This window comes from Drosophila biarmipes, chromosome X (genome assembly GCF_025231255.1).
Source record: "Drosophila biarmipes strain raj3 chromosome X, RU_DBia_V1.1, whole genome shotgun sequence".
In the NCBI taxonomy this organism is placed as follows: domain Eukaryota; kingdom Metazoa; phylum Arthropoda; class Insecta; order Diptera; family Drosophilidae; genus Drosophila; species Drosophila biarmipes.
The window spans coordinates 21,722,085-21,737,127 of record NC_066611.1 but is presented as its reverse complement, the minus strand read 5'-3'; the positions used below and the strand labels follow the sequence as shown (position 1 = coordinate 21,737,127).

The following is a 15,043-nucleotide window of genomic DNA, read 5'->3' as shown; positions in this document are numbered from 1 at the left end:
ATTTTGTTAGGATCAATAAATATTCGATCGGTTTCAAAGAATGATCAGGGAAGTTTTGAAAGAGGCAATAAATTAATTAAAACTATTTCAATGTTTGCCCTATATTTTCTAGCTAGTTCAGTGTTCTGTAGAGCTGCACATTGCCAGGTGGCAACGCCGCGCAGGTGCCAGTGTTGCACAGCGCTGGCTTTCCATCCGCAGTTTATAAACAAACATTGAACGCACACGCAGTACACACACGGAAAAACTATTTAAACACCCCAAGCACCGCAATCTAATCGTTGCGAATCCCCGTGTTCCGCATCCACAACAGCACCCGCACCCGCACCTCGTAGCCAGTAACCCAGATCGCCATGCTGAAGATCGCCGCCGAGGGAATAGCGCCACGTCTGGCTGCCTGTTGCTCCATCGGAGCCACCAGTGCCCAGAGCAGCTGCCAGAGGATAGCTCCGCAAGCGGCCAAGGCCACCCAGAAGTACCTGTCGCAGTCACAGCCCCTCCACAAGATGCTGGTCATCAAGGATCACTACGAGTTCGATCAGAAGGTGAGTCAGGATTATGCAATGGCAACGGGAAGGAAATGGGGAACGGGAACGCGAATGGAAACGGGAAATGACCTTGCTGCGCTGCTGCTGGCGTACGTGATTGGTTTTCCGTGAGGGGCAGGGGCGCAGGCGGCGGAAGCAGAAGGGGCGGCGGTGGTGGATCCACCCCATGACGCACTAGGCCATGGACCCGACCCGTGGCCAAACATCTGTGTGTGCGCACACTCGCCTCTCTGCCTGTGTTTTGGCTCGCTGGCCCGTTGGCCCGTTTGGCTCGTGTATGCAAATGAGCCCCCCAAAACATTGGATACCGGTTTGAACCCCTTTCAGCCAGCTGGGAAGATCCACCAGCATATGGCTCCACACTTCCCCTCTTCAGTTTATCAATTGCAGGTGGATTAGGCTAGATAAGGCAAGGTGCCTCTTGTTCCATAAAAAAGAGGAACTGTATCATAAAGTATACAGAACTTTATACTTCCTGCAGTAGCCATTATTTGCCATGCCACTGTAACTTAAGAATAAATATGCCTATCTAGTAACAGATATTTAAATCCAATGATATAGCAGGCAAAACTACTAGGTGATTCATAGCGAGACCATAAAGCGCTGTAGCTACAAACCCACTTCCCATTTTAATGCCATGACGTTATGCCTATAAGTGAACTCAAAACGTTATATGCATGGCGCTATTTAATACGATGGGTTTCCAGAAATACCCCACTGCAATCTGTTGAATTGCGCTCCTTTCTAATCCCCTTTACTCTTACATCGCAGGTCATCAACAGCGACAACCCGGTGATCGTGAACTTCCACGCCGAGTGGTGCGATCCCTGCAAGATACTCACGCCCAAGATGCTCGAGCTGCTGGAGAACTCGAACGAGATCGACCTGGCGGTCATCGATGTGGAGACGAACCTGGACCTGGTCGAGACCTTCGAGGTGAAGGCCGTGCCCGCCGTGCTGGCCTTCCGGAACGGCGTGGTCGTGGACAAGTTCATCGGCCTGGTGGACGCCAACAGCATCGAGACGCTCATCGACAAACTGAAGCGCAAGCAGCAGCAGAAGCAGTAGTGAACTAATCCGAGAGTTGGGTGGATTGGACGGGATCTGGAATCTGGGATCTGCCACAGGGAGGCCATGATTTTACAAACGAAACGGGAGACTGCTACTGCGATACAGCCCGATGCCGAGGCGGGAATTGCAATCAACGACGCTGGAGGAGTGTGCACAAAATACTTTAATATGCAATAAAACTAATCTTACTTTACTCGGTTTAGAATATTAATGGATCGCTTTATTGTGGCTCAATTAAACTCGTACGGATACATAAAACTCACTGGCCCAAATCTGGTTATCTAGTTACAATCCAAACAACGTGCCCCAGACAAGGTGCCGATTACAATTCTCGTTAGGCGTAATACAAATAGACGTACACATGCGGTGTGCATTCGCGGGTAAAATATATAACTCAACATTGTATACATAAACAAAGAAATCGATACAGAAATCGATATAGAAATAGAAACAGAACAGGGGCGGTTCGAAGCCCGCCGGCCGATCGGGGCGATTTCGGGGCGGAACCTACAAACTTACGACTAACCGGAAGCGGAAATGGAGGCGGCAAAAGCGGGTAACGGTAGCATATAGCGGCGGCAGCGGCAACGGCCGGCGGGCGTCCGAATTCAAAAACATTCTATGCAGATGCACAGCCGCACAAAGGGAAGCTGGGGTCCGGAGTTCGAGTGTTTGGGCTAAGAAGCTAGTCAGTCCTGCCACCGTTTTGGAAGGGGTTCTCCTAGCTGTCTACCAAATTGCACTTCTTCGAAAAACTACATTTGCAATGTTACATCTTTCCAGTTTTACTTATGAATTTTATAAACGGCAGCAGGACCACTTGTGCCTGCATTTGTTGAGTGTCTAATTCTATTCAAAAGGGTTCGGGGGGCGGAGAAAGGTCGTTTCCCAGTGGTTGCGTCGAATCTTAGAACTTGGTCAAGTGGTCAACTGGTTGGACCCCGAACTCCGTGCCTCCGCAGCTTTCCTTTGTGGGGCTGTGTCATCCGGGTGTACATGGTCAATCCTCAGGGCGGTCCGAGCTGGCAGATCGCCAACCGAGAAGATCCCATCGAATCCGCTGCGGCCGACGGCGGTCACCGGGCTTCTCAGCGCGCCAGCTGGATGATCAGGGCGGCGCACATCTCGAAGAACTCCATGGTGTGGTGTCCGGTCGGCTGCAGCGGCATCACCCCGGACACGCTAAGCGGCGGCGGCGTGAGGCTCTCCATGATGACGTCGTCGCCCTGCTCGACCTCGTCGTTGGTCAGCGACTTGAAGTCGAGCAGATAGCTCTTCGCGTCCACCTGGTACAGCTGCAGCGACATCTTCGAGAACTTGCCCGTCTTCACGTTCTGCCGCCGCACACGGACGTGGTACGGATTGATGATCTTCCACTCGTAGCTGAGGGCCTTCATGGCCCGGTACACCTCCAGCATGATGTCGTTCGGCTTGCTCTGCGACCGAATGCCCAGGTGCCACTTGGCCCGCTTGATGGGCGTGCCGCCCCGGGCCGTCTTCTCCGGAAATGCTCCGCCGCCCGACGTCTGCACGGACATGGCCAGCTGCCGGTCCCGCATCGGGGCAATCCGCTCCGGATGCGGGCGTATGGTGCTGCTGGGCGTGCCGCCTGAGGCCGGTGGCACTGGCGTAGCCGTGCCGGAGCTGGCTGCAGTGCCTCCGCCCACGGTGACGGTGGCCAGCGGCGCCTGGTTGTCCAGCGACGACTGGTGGGGAACGGGCGGCGGAGGCGGCGGCGGTGGCGAGCCGGCCACAAAGAAGTTGTTGATCTCGTTTATCTGGTTGGCCGCGTCGTCGGCGAAGCGCTTGTTGTCGATGATCAGATGGTAGGCGATGGCCAGTTGGTCGTGCGGATCGCCGCTGAGCAGCGAGTTATGCACCTCGGTCTCCTTGACGCCGAACTTGGTGCAGACCTCGGCCACCGCGTAGGTGTCGATCACATTGGAGTCCTGCTCGATGGACGAGGGGAAGAGGTAGGCGGGCAGGTCCTTCTGGAACCACTCGTGCTTCTTGATCTCCTCGATGTTGGCCCGCTTGAGGGGATCCACCTGCAGCATCTGGCACACCAGGTTGACCACCTGCTTGTTGAGGTACTCGGGAATCGGGAAGATGCCCGACTTGATCTTGCGGAACAGTGTTGGCACGTGCTCGTCGTCGAAGGGCAGCGTGCCGCACAGCAGGGCGTACAGGATGACGCCGCACGACCAGATGTCCACCTCGGGTCCGGCGTACAGCTTGCCGGAGATGACCTCGGGGGCCGCGTAGTTGGGGGAGCCGCACGAGGTGCGCAGGAACTCGCCGTCGAGCATCATGTTCGAGAGCCCGAAGTCAGCGATCTTCACGTGCATGTTGTGGTCGAGCAGCAGGTTCTCCGGCTTCAGATCACGGTGCACAATCATGTGCCGGTGGCAGTAGTCCACGCCCGAGATGATCTGCTGGAAGAAGCGGCGCGCCTGGTGCTCCTGCAGCTTGCCGTGCTTCACGATGTAGTCGAACAGCTCTCCGCCGCTCACGTACTCCATGATCATGAAGATGTCCGAGGGCGTAGATATGACCTTTGGGGGTTAACGAAAGGGGTTACTTTGGTGGGAGTTTTCTTGGGGGTTGAAGACCCTCATTCCCTATTTTGGGAAAAAGTTGTCCATTCTCACACTTGGGCTTTAAGTTCTAGAGCCTCTAGTATACGCCAACTTACGAAGGATATCTTTTTGGACCCTATTTTTCCGTACCTGACCTAAGTACTCTTATGAACTATATCACTGTGCTATCATAACGAGAAAGGAGTATTTGGGTTTTGAGGTTCTGTTAACGTTAGGAACCTATATCATCATACAGAACACTCTACAGCTAGGAACTACATGGTACTTTTGATCTCCAATGGAACCTCTAATATAAACAAATCCCATTTTAGAACCTATACGCACTGTATCACTGTTTTATCCTGAAGAGTAGTGAATGTTTGGAGTTTCAGTTCCGTACAGACCTTTTCCTCCTTCTCAAAGGGTATTACCCACTTCGCTCTCCAAAAGAAGGCCTTGTTCTGCTATTTGTTTACCTAACCATGTTTGTTTTCTGGCCAAACGGCCTTGTCGTCAGCAAACTAGTGCCCCAGTTTTTGCTGCTGCCCCAGGAGGCCTTTGCTTCCTGGTCTCTCGTTTCGTTTACCCTGGTCAATGAACAGGAAGACGAGAAGACCCGCTGTTTGTACTAAGGATTGTGTTTCTACAGTGCGATTCGGTAAGGTAATCAGCTGATGGCTACTGTTTGTTGGTCAAGTGTTCACTTTGAAGGGCGGAATGCCTAGGCGCTTGCTCGCCCGTACTCACCTGGTACAACTTGATGATGTGCGGATGACGGAAGAGCTTCAGGTTCTGGATCTCGCGCCGAATCTTGCCCACGACGTCCAGGCTCTTGATCTTCTGCCGGTTGAGTATCTTGACGGCCACCTTGACCCGGGTGATCTGGTGCTCGCCGATCTTCACCTTGCCGAAAGTGCCAGTGCCCAGGGTGGCGCCCAGCAGGTAATGGCCGATCTTCACCAGCGGCTGGCCGTTGGCGCTGCCGGCGGCCACCGCCTCAGCGGCCGCTGCCCTCATCTGGGGCATCTCGACCTGGTAGCTCCTGGTTGGTGGGCAGGTGCTGCTCCACTGCTGCGCTGCAGGGGAGCGGTTGTTTCAGAGGGGCGGCGGAGGAGCAGGGGAAGGTCGTTATCGTTTATTGCGTAGTGTAGTCCGCTGAATCAACAGAAGAGAACAGAGGCGCATAGAACACTTACGTTACGTTCTTCCTGCCCGCAGTGCCACCTCGTCCGGATGCGGATGTGGCCGTATGTGGGTTGTGCGGCAATGCGTGCGTGATGGTGGTGATTTCCTGGTTTTATGATCGTCCGCGGCAACGAGAATCTGCTTTCCGTTTTGCTGGGCTTTTCTTCGCGTTTTGGTTTTGCTTATTTAATTGACATTGGAAGGCGCTGGCGCTTCCAACAACAGTCATTCCAGCAGCTGATTCGCGCCCCGTCTCTCTCTCACGCCTTCCAGTGCCTATCGATGGCCTGTCAGCTGCTATCGGCAATCGACTATCGTCAGGACAGTCAGCAACACGGGGCGGGCAATTCAAAAGTGACTAGGGTGTCTTGTCGTCTAATAGAAAAATATATAAAATATGTTGATATTAGTCGAAAAACGAGCGTAAAGCCAAGCCTATTCAGTGTGCCTAATTCGAAACTCTTTGATCTCCAATTGAAAGGGAAAACATGGGCGCATTGTGATTAAAACACACATTTATTACACCAACTTGATTTTGTAAAGGGTTTTTTTTTTTGGCTTGGTCACTGAAAATACATCAATACACCGGGGAAATATTATAATTTGATCCTGATCCATTCCAATAGCAGGATGCCTCCGTTCGTGTGTGTGTTTCGAGTGTCTGGGGTCGGTTGGGTGTACATTCAACATTCAAATATCAATTTATCAAGAATACGACCCTAAAAATTCTCATAGATTTATAGTAAAATTCAGTTTGTTCACAAATATGTGTGTATATGTCTAAATTTGTAAGTTTTGGTTTTTCGTTTTTCAGTAAGAGGTTGCCACAGCTCCTTGGTTTCACCTTTCGAATAGGCCCGCTTAAGGACTAGTAAAGTTAAATGTATTCGTTTAAAAACGTTAGTATGTGGATATTCAGCTAGGCGAAAAACAAACATTTTGGCTATTTATTTGCTTAGCCTAACATCAATCAATGTACATCAATATCTATCAACTGTAAGCTCCATTTCCACACAGTACTCAACACTGCAACGTGCTGACTGTACCTCTCGTCTGTATCTTCTCTCTCGCTCTCTTTCGCCGGCGCTGCCATCGTTCCGTCTCGCTCGCAGGCTCAAGAATTCGATTTGTGTGTTGTTTTATTATCAATTAACTTTAGAATTTAAAGTTTAAATACATGTATTTCGGTATTTTCTTTCGCGCGTTAAGTTTAGTCTGAAAAAAAACGTTACCTTAACTATATGATAATGCTACGAGACTAGGTTTTACGTTTAGAGATTATGAATATATAAAAAAAAAAGCGTTGGGACTTTCGGGGTCCCACCGGGGTATGCTGGTTGGAAAATTTCAAGTTTATTTCATATTCAGCGATCATCTTGTCGAGTTTCTGTTGGAGGTTTACGGCAAATCGGGTGTTTATACATTCATATATATTACTCTAATATATAGGTGTTTGTTTAGTGTAGGGTGTTTGTTGTGTACTTGGATTGTTGGTTATACATCAATAATTTATTTATTATTTAGTAAAAAGCAAGTGCCGCGAACGAACCCTTGTTCTTCTTGTTGAAGTTTTCTTAAAAGTCTACAAATTAACCATCTACTCAGAGCAAGCCGTCCGAAGTCCGTTTGGGTAGGTTACTCCTTCCCCGCGTATCTATTTGTCCGTAAGTCCGTTTGTCCGTATCCAGAACTCTAGGGTTAAGTAAGTTATGTTTCCGTTTTTGTCGCGGCCTAAATTGCGGATTACTTTTGCATTTGCGTTTGGGGTTTGTTTTGTATGCTCCTCATACAAATTCATTGGAATTGTTTCTTAATTTGCTTAGAAATTCGCATCGTAGTGCATAAATATTTTGTGTTTTGTTTTTTTTTTTTCGAAATCATGAAATCGTGCATCAAGGATTCGACTCCGACCGTCTTTATGGGTGTTTCGGGTTGGGGGACTATGTGTGGGCTTGTGTACTTTGGAACATTATTTCTTACATCTTATTACACGCTATGCATCATCAACTTTGCTTGGCTAAAATCTATATCTGTGTGATAGTGTTCTTTCGGTTCGGTTTTGCTCATGCCTGCCGTGCATCTCGTACTTGCCGCCTCCTGCTGCCAATGCTTGGATTTGCTATTCCTGGCCAGAGTATATTTTTTGATATATAATAGATATATTATATAGCATAGCCTCAACCGATCCTGGCTCTCGACATGGATATACATATATGATATATGGGTAACAACATACATACATACACATAGAGAGTAACAGAGAGAGCGAGAGAGTTCTGGCTACTATTGGATAGGATATTGAATATATTGGTTATTGATACTTTAGTTTTGTCTAATATCTTCATCTTCGTCTCCTTCTTTATTCCTCCGATTCGGATTCTTCTCGATCTATTTCTATTCGGAGCTGCCACCGCCTGCGCGCCCGTTCTCTTCGCCAAGTCCGCCGCCCAGTCCATCTGTCCCGCCAGTCCATTACTCCTCGCATTCGCCGTCGCCATCTCCATCTGCCAGCGATGCACTGCTCATTTGGGCAATCAATGTCATGGCATCCGTGATATCCATGGCATCCTCCTGCATGTCCGGCTCCGGCTCCTGCTCCTGGTAGCTCACATAGACGAGTCCCAGAGCACACAGCTCGCCGTTGGCCGTGTCGTAGTAGGTGACCGAGTTGACCAGGTCCTCTTCAATGTTATAGAAGTGCGTAGCCTCATCCGTGGGAACGGGAAGTGAAATGATTGAGGGATCTCCCTCGGAGATGGGCACCAACACGGTTGCTGGGTCAGAAGTGATTGGAACGGACACGGCCAACACAGCTGGATAGGCCGTAATTGTTGCCGGCGGAGTGGAGGTGACGGCGGCGGCCGATGGATAGGTGGCGACTGGGAAGTAGACCGGAACTAGGTAGTCGGAGTAGTTGGATTGGGTTAATATCTGGTCGTAGCTATTCTGCTGGCCTACGACGGGCGGTAGTTCGTAATGAATCGGCTGAATCTGCTGGTGCAGTTGCTCTAGTTGTTCTTGTTGGGGCTGTGGCGAGTGCCATTGCCTACGGGATGCGGCTGGCTGGGGAATCGGCTGCAAATCGGCAATGGCAGCATGAACACTTCACCTGTGAGATGCAGCTAATATCGTGTAAAGAAATTAATGGCGTATTTAGATAAATTTCTGTGCATGGTTATATGGATGCGGTTTTTGAGATCGTGTTGTTCTATTTGATCTACCTCTGTGCGCCATGTGGTGGAAGCCACCACCGCCACCGCCTCCGTTTCCGCCGCCGCCGCCGCCACCACCACCGCCGCCGCCTCCGTGGATGGGCATGCCCATGCCCATGCCCATTCCCATGTTCATGCCCATGCCCATGTTCATGCCCATCGGGTGCATTTGCTGCATGTGGTGTGGATGCGGACCACCCATGTTGTGGTGGTGATTGTTGTTGTTGTGGTTGTTGTTGTTATGATGATGGTTATTGTGGTGATTGTTGTTGTGGTTGTTGGGGTGGTGGTGCTGCATGTGGTGCAGCGGCGGATGGTGATGCGGATGCTGTTGCTGATGGTGATGCGGCGGCATGTGCGGATTATGATGGTTGTTGTGATGGTGGTTATTGTGGTGGTGCGGCGGCTGCATCGGCCCACCGGGACCCATGTGCGGCGGCCCGCCGCCTCCACCACCGTTGCCGCCTCCGATCTGGGACATAAACTGGGCCGCCTTGGCCTTGCCGTGCTCCTCCGCGAGTCGCACCCAGATTGGCTGCGATCCGCCCTCCGGCACCGTGTTGTTCAAGGCCTTGATCGCCTCCTGAGCCTCCTCGCGCTTGTTGTAGCTGCAAGAGAGAGAGTGATAGTTTTAGAGTGAACTTCTTCACATTGGTTCAAAATAAAAAAACACAAGTATACTTCAATCATTTACTAGTGAAGTGTTATGATAGAAATCAACTATGTGTGCGTTGTTGATGCAGAACATTGTATATACCTGCATATATATTTAATCATCCTTTTTTTTAATACACATGGTGATCCCTTAGATGCGATATTCAAAAAATAAATTTCCTTCTGGTTAAGTATGCATATCACTTTCTCTTTACAAGATTTGATAAGTCTTTTAAAATATATTTAACCATGACGGTGTATTTTTAAACACAAGTTCAAAGAACACTATTCATAAATGACATGTAGGTGTGGTTCAACTAATATTACTCATGGTTAATATTCCTCATGGTTAACATAGAATTTTGAATTTTGTTTGAAATTTTCAGAACTTATAACAAAACTGTCAAAGGTTTTAGCCCACTCTTATTTTGCACCTAAAAACGCATATGAATGGTTAAGACTTTTAGACTCACTTTGCGTCGAGAAAGCCAGCCCTTTATATTTTATATTAGTAACACAAGGTTTGAAATCAAAATACCTTTTATCTCGTTGTTCTTTTTTAATATTAAGTTCGCAACATTTCAGCACGAACTTCTAACGCTTCACTAGTTTGATGACACTACTCAGAACTGCGATATAAGTATACCAATTGCACTGACACTATTTCACAAGCAAATTGGAAAGCTCACTTTCATGGGGTGAACACTGATTTCAATCAAAATAGTTGATCCAGAAATCAATGTGTAATTGGGCCAACCTGGATTCTAATTCGGAAAATTTGACCTATTTTCGATCATCGCACAGCTCGTATCTCGTTTCCCACTTCCCATTTCTGCATCCATACTCACCGCACAAAGGCAACGCCGCGCGGGCGTCCAGTGAGCTTGTCCCTCAGGATGTTGCGCTGGACAATCAGGCCGAAGGGCGAGAAGATGCGGTCGAGCATGTCGTCGTTGATGTTCCGCGAAAGGTTGATGACGTACAGATTGGTATCCTTGATGGACTGCCCACCAGGTCGGGCATACGACACCTGTGGGCGGGCAGCAAAAATACATATGTATATGTGTATTCGAAGGGGATGCAATCGAACCCACCTTTAAACGCTTGTTGCGCACATAGAAGCCGTTCAGCTTCTGGATGGCGTCCTCCGAGTCCGACTCCGTTTTGTAGTCCACGAAGCCGTAGCCGAAACTATATCCCGTCTGCTCCGTGGGCGTCCATGGAAGAGGAGGGAGGTGGAAGAGGTGAAAGAGGAGGCGTGGGTGAGCAGCCAGATTCGTGTGTATGCAACGTGCGACAGGGATGGCACCTGTGACGTGCAGTTCACCCGGGCCTGGTAGCCCATGGCAACCAGCCCACCTGGAAATCCAGGTCTCCAGGTGGCCAGCTGCCCAGGTGACCCCGAGTGCTTACCTTAAAGTCGCGCATTATCTTGCAGGTGTTGATGGGGCCGCAGCCGCTGAAGAGGTTGTACAGCTCCCGGTCGGTCATGTCCTGGGGCAAGTAGTTGATGATCAGGTTGGTGGCACTGGTGCGGTCCATTTGCTGATGCTGCTGTTGCTGTTGTTGCTGCTGCTGGCCGGAGCTGTTGTTGCCGTCGTTGCCCTGGCCATTGTTCTGCTCCTCGTCGCCGGACTGCTCCTGGTTATCGTTGTCCCCGTCCCCATCTTCATCACCATCACCGTCACCGTCACCGTCACCGTCACCATCCCCGTCCTCCTGCTGCATGTTGCCATTGCTGTCCTCGTCCTCGTCGGTGCCCTCCTCTCGGCCCACGTTGTCGGCGGACTCCTGGCGCGGAAAAAAAGTAGAAAATAAGAAACCAGAACATGAAAATCAGAGGCCAGAAAACGCACCTCCACGTCGGATGACTGCTCGTTGTCGTGCTCCTGGTCCTGCATCTTCTCCGAGTTGGACATCTCCTGCGAGTTTTCGCCTGCGATAGCTTCTGTTTACTTAGGTTATTTTGTTTTAATGTGTTTTTGCGTCGCAGTTCGCGCCACAAGCTGCAACGATAGAAAGAGAGGGCAAGTCAATTAGCTGTCAGGCTGCAGAAGTTCAGATTTGGCATGTGCGTGCGAGCTGAACACCGTGTTGCGCGACTGCAGGATGCGGATTGAGCGCAGCTCCGGACTCAGAAGCTCAGGAGCCCAGGACTCTGGACTCGGGGCTCCCGGAACTGCAGCGCGCTCCTCTCGGCAGAAGCCGAGTCTGTGTGTGTACATCTCGGGGCAGCCGAGTGACCAGGCAGAGCAAGCGGGACGGCGCGAGATTAGCTGGAAAGTGGATGCACCGCGTTGCACCGACGACGACGAAGACGACGACGACAACGGCGGCAACGGCGACCCCTGCTGGGCGCCCGGGAATTCTGGTCCCGGGAAAACGCAGTGCAGGCCAAGAGCTCCCTGCCCACCGCTCCCTGGGAAACCAAAATACACACAAAAAAAAAAACAGTGCTACTGGAAGAAAAAAAAACGATACCAACACGAAGTGCACTCATACTTGCGCACTCGCACAAACACGCACGCACACACGTACACGGGCAGTGCGTCTGTGCTAGTTGGCTTGGGGCACCATGCAGGCTGAAAAAAAGCAACACGGAAAATGCGAGGAAAACGCGGCGTCCGCACGGAAAAACCACGGGGCAACCCGGAAAACTCTCGGCGCAGCACGACAAACGCACCGTACTCACTTTTCTGCAAACGGCTTCACTTACTCCACCGGAAAACAACGGTTTTTGTGCACTTTTCCTCACAAAACGCTAATGCCGCAGAGGTGGAGAAACAGCGATGGACCTATCGATGCTGCGATGATTTTTCTGCGCCTCCGCACATCGATAGGCGCGGCGACTATCGATACTCGGCAGTGCTAGTGGAATACACAGTGCAAAAAAGAACATTGACTTTAATATGTAATATGAGCACCGTTTCCCAATAAGAACATTTTAAATATCAATTAGAAATGAGTGTTTATTAAATTTGTTATTTTTTAACTTACTGCTTAGGAATATCAATAATATTTTACTTAATAATAGAGTTACTGAGAGTCCCTAAAGTTGTTATATATCTGCATGTGCATACTTTTCATCTCACTCAAGTATGGCAAGGCGACTGGGTTGAGACCCAACCGCGTTTCGGCAGTCATTTTGTTTATAATGATGTCTAACCTGTCCATTAATACCTTCTGCTCCCTAAACATTGATTTAATATCTCTTTTAATTGCTGGATTGGACTCTAACTTAATATCTAATTTAACATCTTCTTTGGTGGGTGAGATTAATTTACGTTTTATATCTTCTTCTTCGACAGGTACGCCGGGTGAGGTCTCCTTTTCCAATAGGTTCAGGTGTTTAGCGAATTCCGCCTTGGTGTCGTCGAGCACATTCTTCGTTATCGTGAAGAAGTTGTTCTTAAAATATTTATGTTCGATTTCCATGCCTCGAATGGTGTTTTGAATTTGACGCTCTCCTGCGAAAAATGTGTCCCCCAGAAGTTCCAGCTTGGTGAGGCGCTCCTTATAGTAGCCAGGTTTCGATTTTCTTTTAGCAGAATCCTTTTTATAATTTCGAATGATGCTTTGAATCCGTTCGCCCAGCTTCAGCTGATCCGTCAGCAAGGAATCAATGCTTGAAACGACCATTTTAAGTTGGCCAAACTCGCACTGGCTTGCGATAGAAATAACAAAATGAATGAGATCACAGCAAAGGTTATCTTGGTACTGAATTCTTTGGCATGACAGGGTGTTTATATATTGGTATTCTGGCATTTTAGAGGGGTTGAGGTAGGTAAAAATTGATCAGGTAAGGAATATTTACCGGATTAACATGCAGATGGGAAATAAGAAGGGGTTTTATGAAGGTTTTAAGGTTCCAGGTCAAGTGATTCAAAAAACCAACTAATATATTTCCTAGGTAAGCTATTTTAATTGCAGATGCATATCTGAATACTCACCATTCTAGCAGTGCAGTACAGAGGAAAACGAGAAGTTTCTAGAACGAGCTTTTGAAAAAGCCGCCCAGTATATATGTGGCGGAGTCGGGAAATTTTCGTAGTCTTGCGCTGGTCACACCAAACCACTCACGTTGCAAAAGTATTCCCTTTCAATTTAAACAAAAACAGCTCTATAGCTCTATTCACGTGGATAACTACCAAAACATGTCCGCCGTGAGCGCCGCCAGCGGCAGCAATGCCCCCAGTCCGCCGGAAGAGGCCGCTTCCGTCCGCCCGGAGCCCATTTTCCGGGAGATCAACGCCGAGCAGGCCGACGAGGTGGTCGAGATCGAGTCCGCCTGCATGAGCTGCTTCCAAACGGGCGTCACCCGGCTCCTGCCCACCAAGATACCCTTCTTCCGCGAGGTGGTCCTCATGTCCTTCAAGTGCGACCACTGTGGCCACATCAACAACGAGATGCAGTCGGCGTCGGAGATCCAGAAGTCTGGCATTCGCATCGAGCTGCAGGTGCAGTCCGTGGCCGACCTCAACCGGCGGGTGGTGCGCTCGGACAACTCCAGTGTCAGCATACCGGAGGTGGAGCTTGAGATACCCGTGCAGTCGCAGAAGGGCGAGGTGACCACCGTGGAGGGCATCATCGAGCGAACGATAGCCGGCTTGTCGCAGGACCAGGAGAAGCGGCGCATCGATCATCCGGAGGCGGCTGCCTCCATTGACGAGTACATCGAGCGGCTGCAACGCTTGAAGAAGGTGGCCACGCCTTTTCGCCTGCTCCTCGAGGACATCTCCGGCAACAGCTTCGTCGAGAATCCACTTGCACCCGCCGCCGACCCGCAGCTGAAGACGTCGCACTTTTCGCGCAGCCGGCAGCAAAACGAGCAATTGGGTAAGGTCCGGCTGTGCAGCTAAGCAACTATGGACTACATAGGGAACTATATTCCAGGCCTGTACGAGCAGAACCACGAGGAGCAACACCTGCTGAAGCCCATCGCCGAGGATTCGTGGCCCATCGAGAATCTGCACGGCGAGGTGCTGCAGTTCTCCACCAATTGTCCCAACTGCCAGGCGCCCTGCGAGACGAACATGAAGCTGACAAATATCCCGCACTTCAAGGAGGTAGTCATCATGGCCACCGTCTGCGGCTCCTGTGGCCACAAGACGAACGAGGTGAAGTCCGGCGGCGGTGTGGAGGCGCAGGGCATCCGCTTCAAGGTGCAGATTGCCGGCAAGGAGGATCTGACGCGCGACGTGCTCAAGTCGGAGACGTGCAGCCTGTCCATACCGGAGTTGGACTTGGAGGTGGGTCCGCATGCTCTGTGTGGGCGCTTCACCACTGTTGAGGGCCTGCTGCTGGCCATGCGGGATCAGCTGGACGGCACCCTGTTCCGCGACTCGGCGGACGAGGCGGCCAAGAACCAGATGCAGCGATTTCTCGACACCTTCGACAATGTGATGAACTTGAAGCAAGTCATTACGCTGGTGCTGGAGGATCCGGCCGGCAACACATATGTGCAATCGCTCAGCGACGACGACGCCGAGCCCGATGAGAGACTGGTTGTGGAGCGTTACGATCGTTCCTTCGAGGACAACGAGGATCTGGGCCTGAATGACATGAAGACGGAGGGCTACGAGCAGGACGCGTGATGATTGTCCTGGGTGGTGAACTCTGCATTTACACCAGCTTTAGTGGCATACGAGTAGCGTCTAGGCAATAGCAGTTTTAATTCCAAATCAGATCAATTTGTTTTTTATCCTCGATAATTATATTGTGAAAAATTAAAGGCTGCTTAAAAAAAGCAAAATTAGAGGGCACGGGTTTTTTAATCTTTATTTGAAAAGAATTA

The 15,043-nt window shown here is 50.2% G+C and overlaps 5 protein-coding genes across 7 annotated transcripts; 2 read left to right on the top strand and 3 right to left on the bottom strand.

Annotated features, from left to right (window-relative positions):
• The first annotated feature begins 188 nt into the window (after positions 1-188).
• Positions 189-1,812, top strand: LOC108023227 (thioredoxin, mitochondrial). Its single transcript, XM_017092501.3, has 2 exons — positions 189-545; positions 1,320-1,812. Exons 1-2 carry the CDS (start codon positions 354-356, stop codon positions 1,614-1,616), a joined length of 489 nt encoding a protein of 162 aa, XP_016947990.1. The 5' UTR covers positions 189-353; the 3' UTR covers positions 1,617-1,812.
• On the bottom strand, positions 1,809-5,761 carry LOC108023197 (5'-AMP-activated protein kinase catalytic subunit alpha-2). Its single transcript, XM_017092455.3, has 3 exons — positions 5,395-5,761; positions 4,946-5,274; positions 1,809-4,174 (listed from the first exon to the last, which is right to left on the bottom strand). Exons 2-3 carry the CDS (start codon positions 5,222-5,224, stop codon positions 2,708-2,710), a joined length of 1,746 nt encoding a protein of 581 aa, XP_016947944.1. The 5' UTR covers positions 5,225-5,274; positions 5,395-5,761; the 3' UTR covers positions 1,809-2,707.
• A 2,718-nt stretch (positions 5,762-8,479) lies between these two features.
• On the bottom strand, positions 8,480-12,074 carry LOC108023203 (sex-lethal homolog). 3 transcript variants are annotated; one of them, XM_017092463.3, is made up of 6 exons: positions 11,942-12,074; positions 11,106-11,255; positions 10,663-11,040; positions 10,344-10,451; positions 10,098-10,279; positions 8,480-9,203 (listed from the first exon to the last, which is right to left on the bottom strand). In XM_017092463.3, exons 2-6 carry the CDS (start codon positions 11,166-11,168, stop codon positions 8,537-8,539), a joined length of 1,398 nt encoding a protein of 465 aa, XP_016947952.3. In that variant the 5' UTR covers positions 11,169-11,255; positions 11,942-12,074; the 3' UTR covers positions 8,480-8,536. The 3 variants fall into 3 exon arrangements, with proteins under 3 accessions (XP_016947952.3, XP_016947953.3, XP_016947954.3); XM_017092464.3 differs by having other exon boundaries at positions 11,933-12,044; XM_017092465.3 differs by having other exon boundaries at positions 11,966-12,039.
• A 117-nt stretch (positions 12,075-12,191) lies between these two features.
• Positions 12,192-13,208, bottom strand: LOC127012500 (uncharacterized). The gene is made up of 2 exons (XM_050890500.1): positions 13,200-13,208; positions 12,192-12,913 (listed from the first exon to the last, which is right to left on the bottom strand). Exon 2 carries the CDS (start codon positions 12,886-12,888, stop codon positions 12,286-12,288), a length of 603 nt encoding a protein of 200 aa, XP_050746457.1. The 5' UTR covers positions 12,889-12,913; positions 13,200-13,208; the 3' UTR covers positions 12,192-12,285.
• An 85-nt stretch (positions 13,209-13,293) lies between these two features.
• Positions 13,294-15,004, top strand: LOC108023205 (zinc finger protein ZPR1). Its single transcript, XM_017092468.3, has 2 exons — positions 13,294-14,085; positions 14,143-15,004. The coding sequence occupies exons 1-2, from the start codon at positions 13,404-13,406 to the stop codon at positions 14,841-14,843; spliced, it is 1,383 nt and encodes a 460-aa protein (XP_016947957.1). The 5' UTR covers positions 13,294-13,403; the 3' UTR covers positions 14,844-15,004.
• Positions 15,005-15,043: the final 39 nt, after the last annotated feature.

Excerpts from the sequence above, each read along its gene's own strand:
- LOC108023227 (XM_017092501.3), top strand. The coding sequence starts at position 354 with ATGCTGAAGATCGCCGCCGAGGGAATAGCGCCACGTCTGGCTGCCTGT. Across the intron at positions 546-1,319 it reads ACTACGAGTTCGATCAGAAG|GTCATCAACAGCGACAACCC; the intron begins GTGAGTCAGGAT and ends CTTACATCGCAG.
- LOC108023197 (XM_017092455.3), bottom strand. The coding sequence starts at position 5,224 with ATGCCCCAGATGAGGGCAGCGGCCGCTGAGGCGGTGGCCGCCGGCAGC. Across the intron at positions 4,175-4,945 it reads ACATCATCAAGTTGTACCAG|GTCATATCTACGCCCTCGGA; the intron begins GTGAGTACGGGC and ends TAACCCCCAAAG.
- LOC108023203 (XM_017092463.3), bottom strand. The coding sequence starts at position 11,168 with ATGTCCAACTCGGAGAAGATGCAGGACCAGGAGCACGACAACGAGCAG. Across the intron at positions 10,280-10,343 it reads TGCGCAACAAGCGTTTAAAG|GTGTCGTATGCCCGACCTGG; the intron begins GTGGGTTCGATT and ends GCCCGCCCACAG. Across the intron at positions 9,204-10,097 it reads CGCGGCGTTGCCTTTGTGCG|CTACAACAAGCGCGAGGAGG; the intron begins GTGAGTATGGAT and ends TCTCTCTTGCAG.
- LOC127012500 (XM_050890500.1), bottom strand. The coding sequence starts at position 12,888 with ATGGTCGTTTCAAGCATTGATTCCTTGCTGACGGATCAGCTGAAGCTG.
- LOC108023205 (XM_017092468.3), top strand. The coding sequence starts at position 13,404 with ATGTCCGCCGTGAGCGCCGCCAGCGGCAGCAATGCCCCCAGTCCGCCG. Across the intron at positions 14,086-14,142 it reads GCAGCAAAACGAGCAATTGG|GCCTGTACGAGCAGAACCAC; the intron begins GTAAGGTCCGGC and ends ACTATATTCCAG.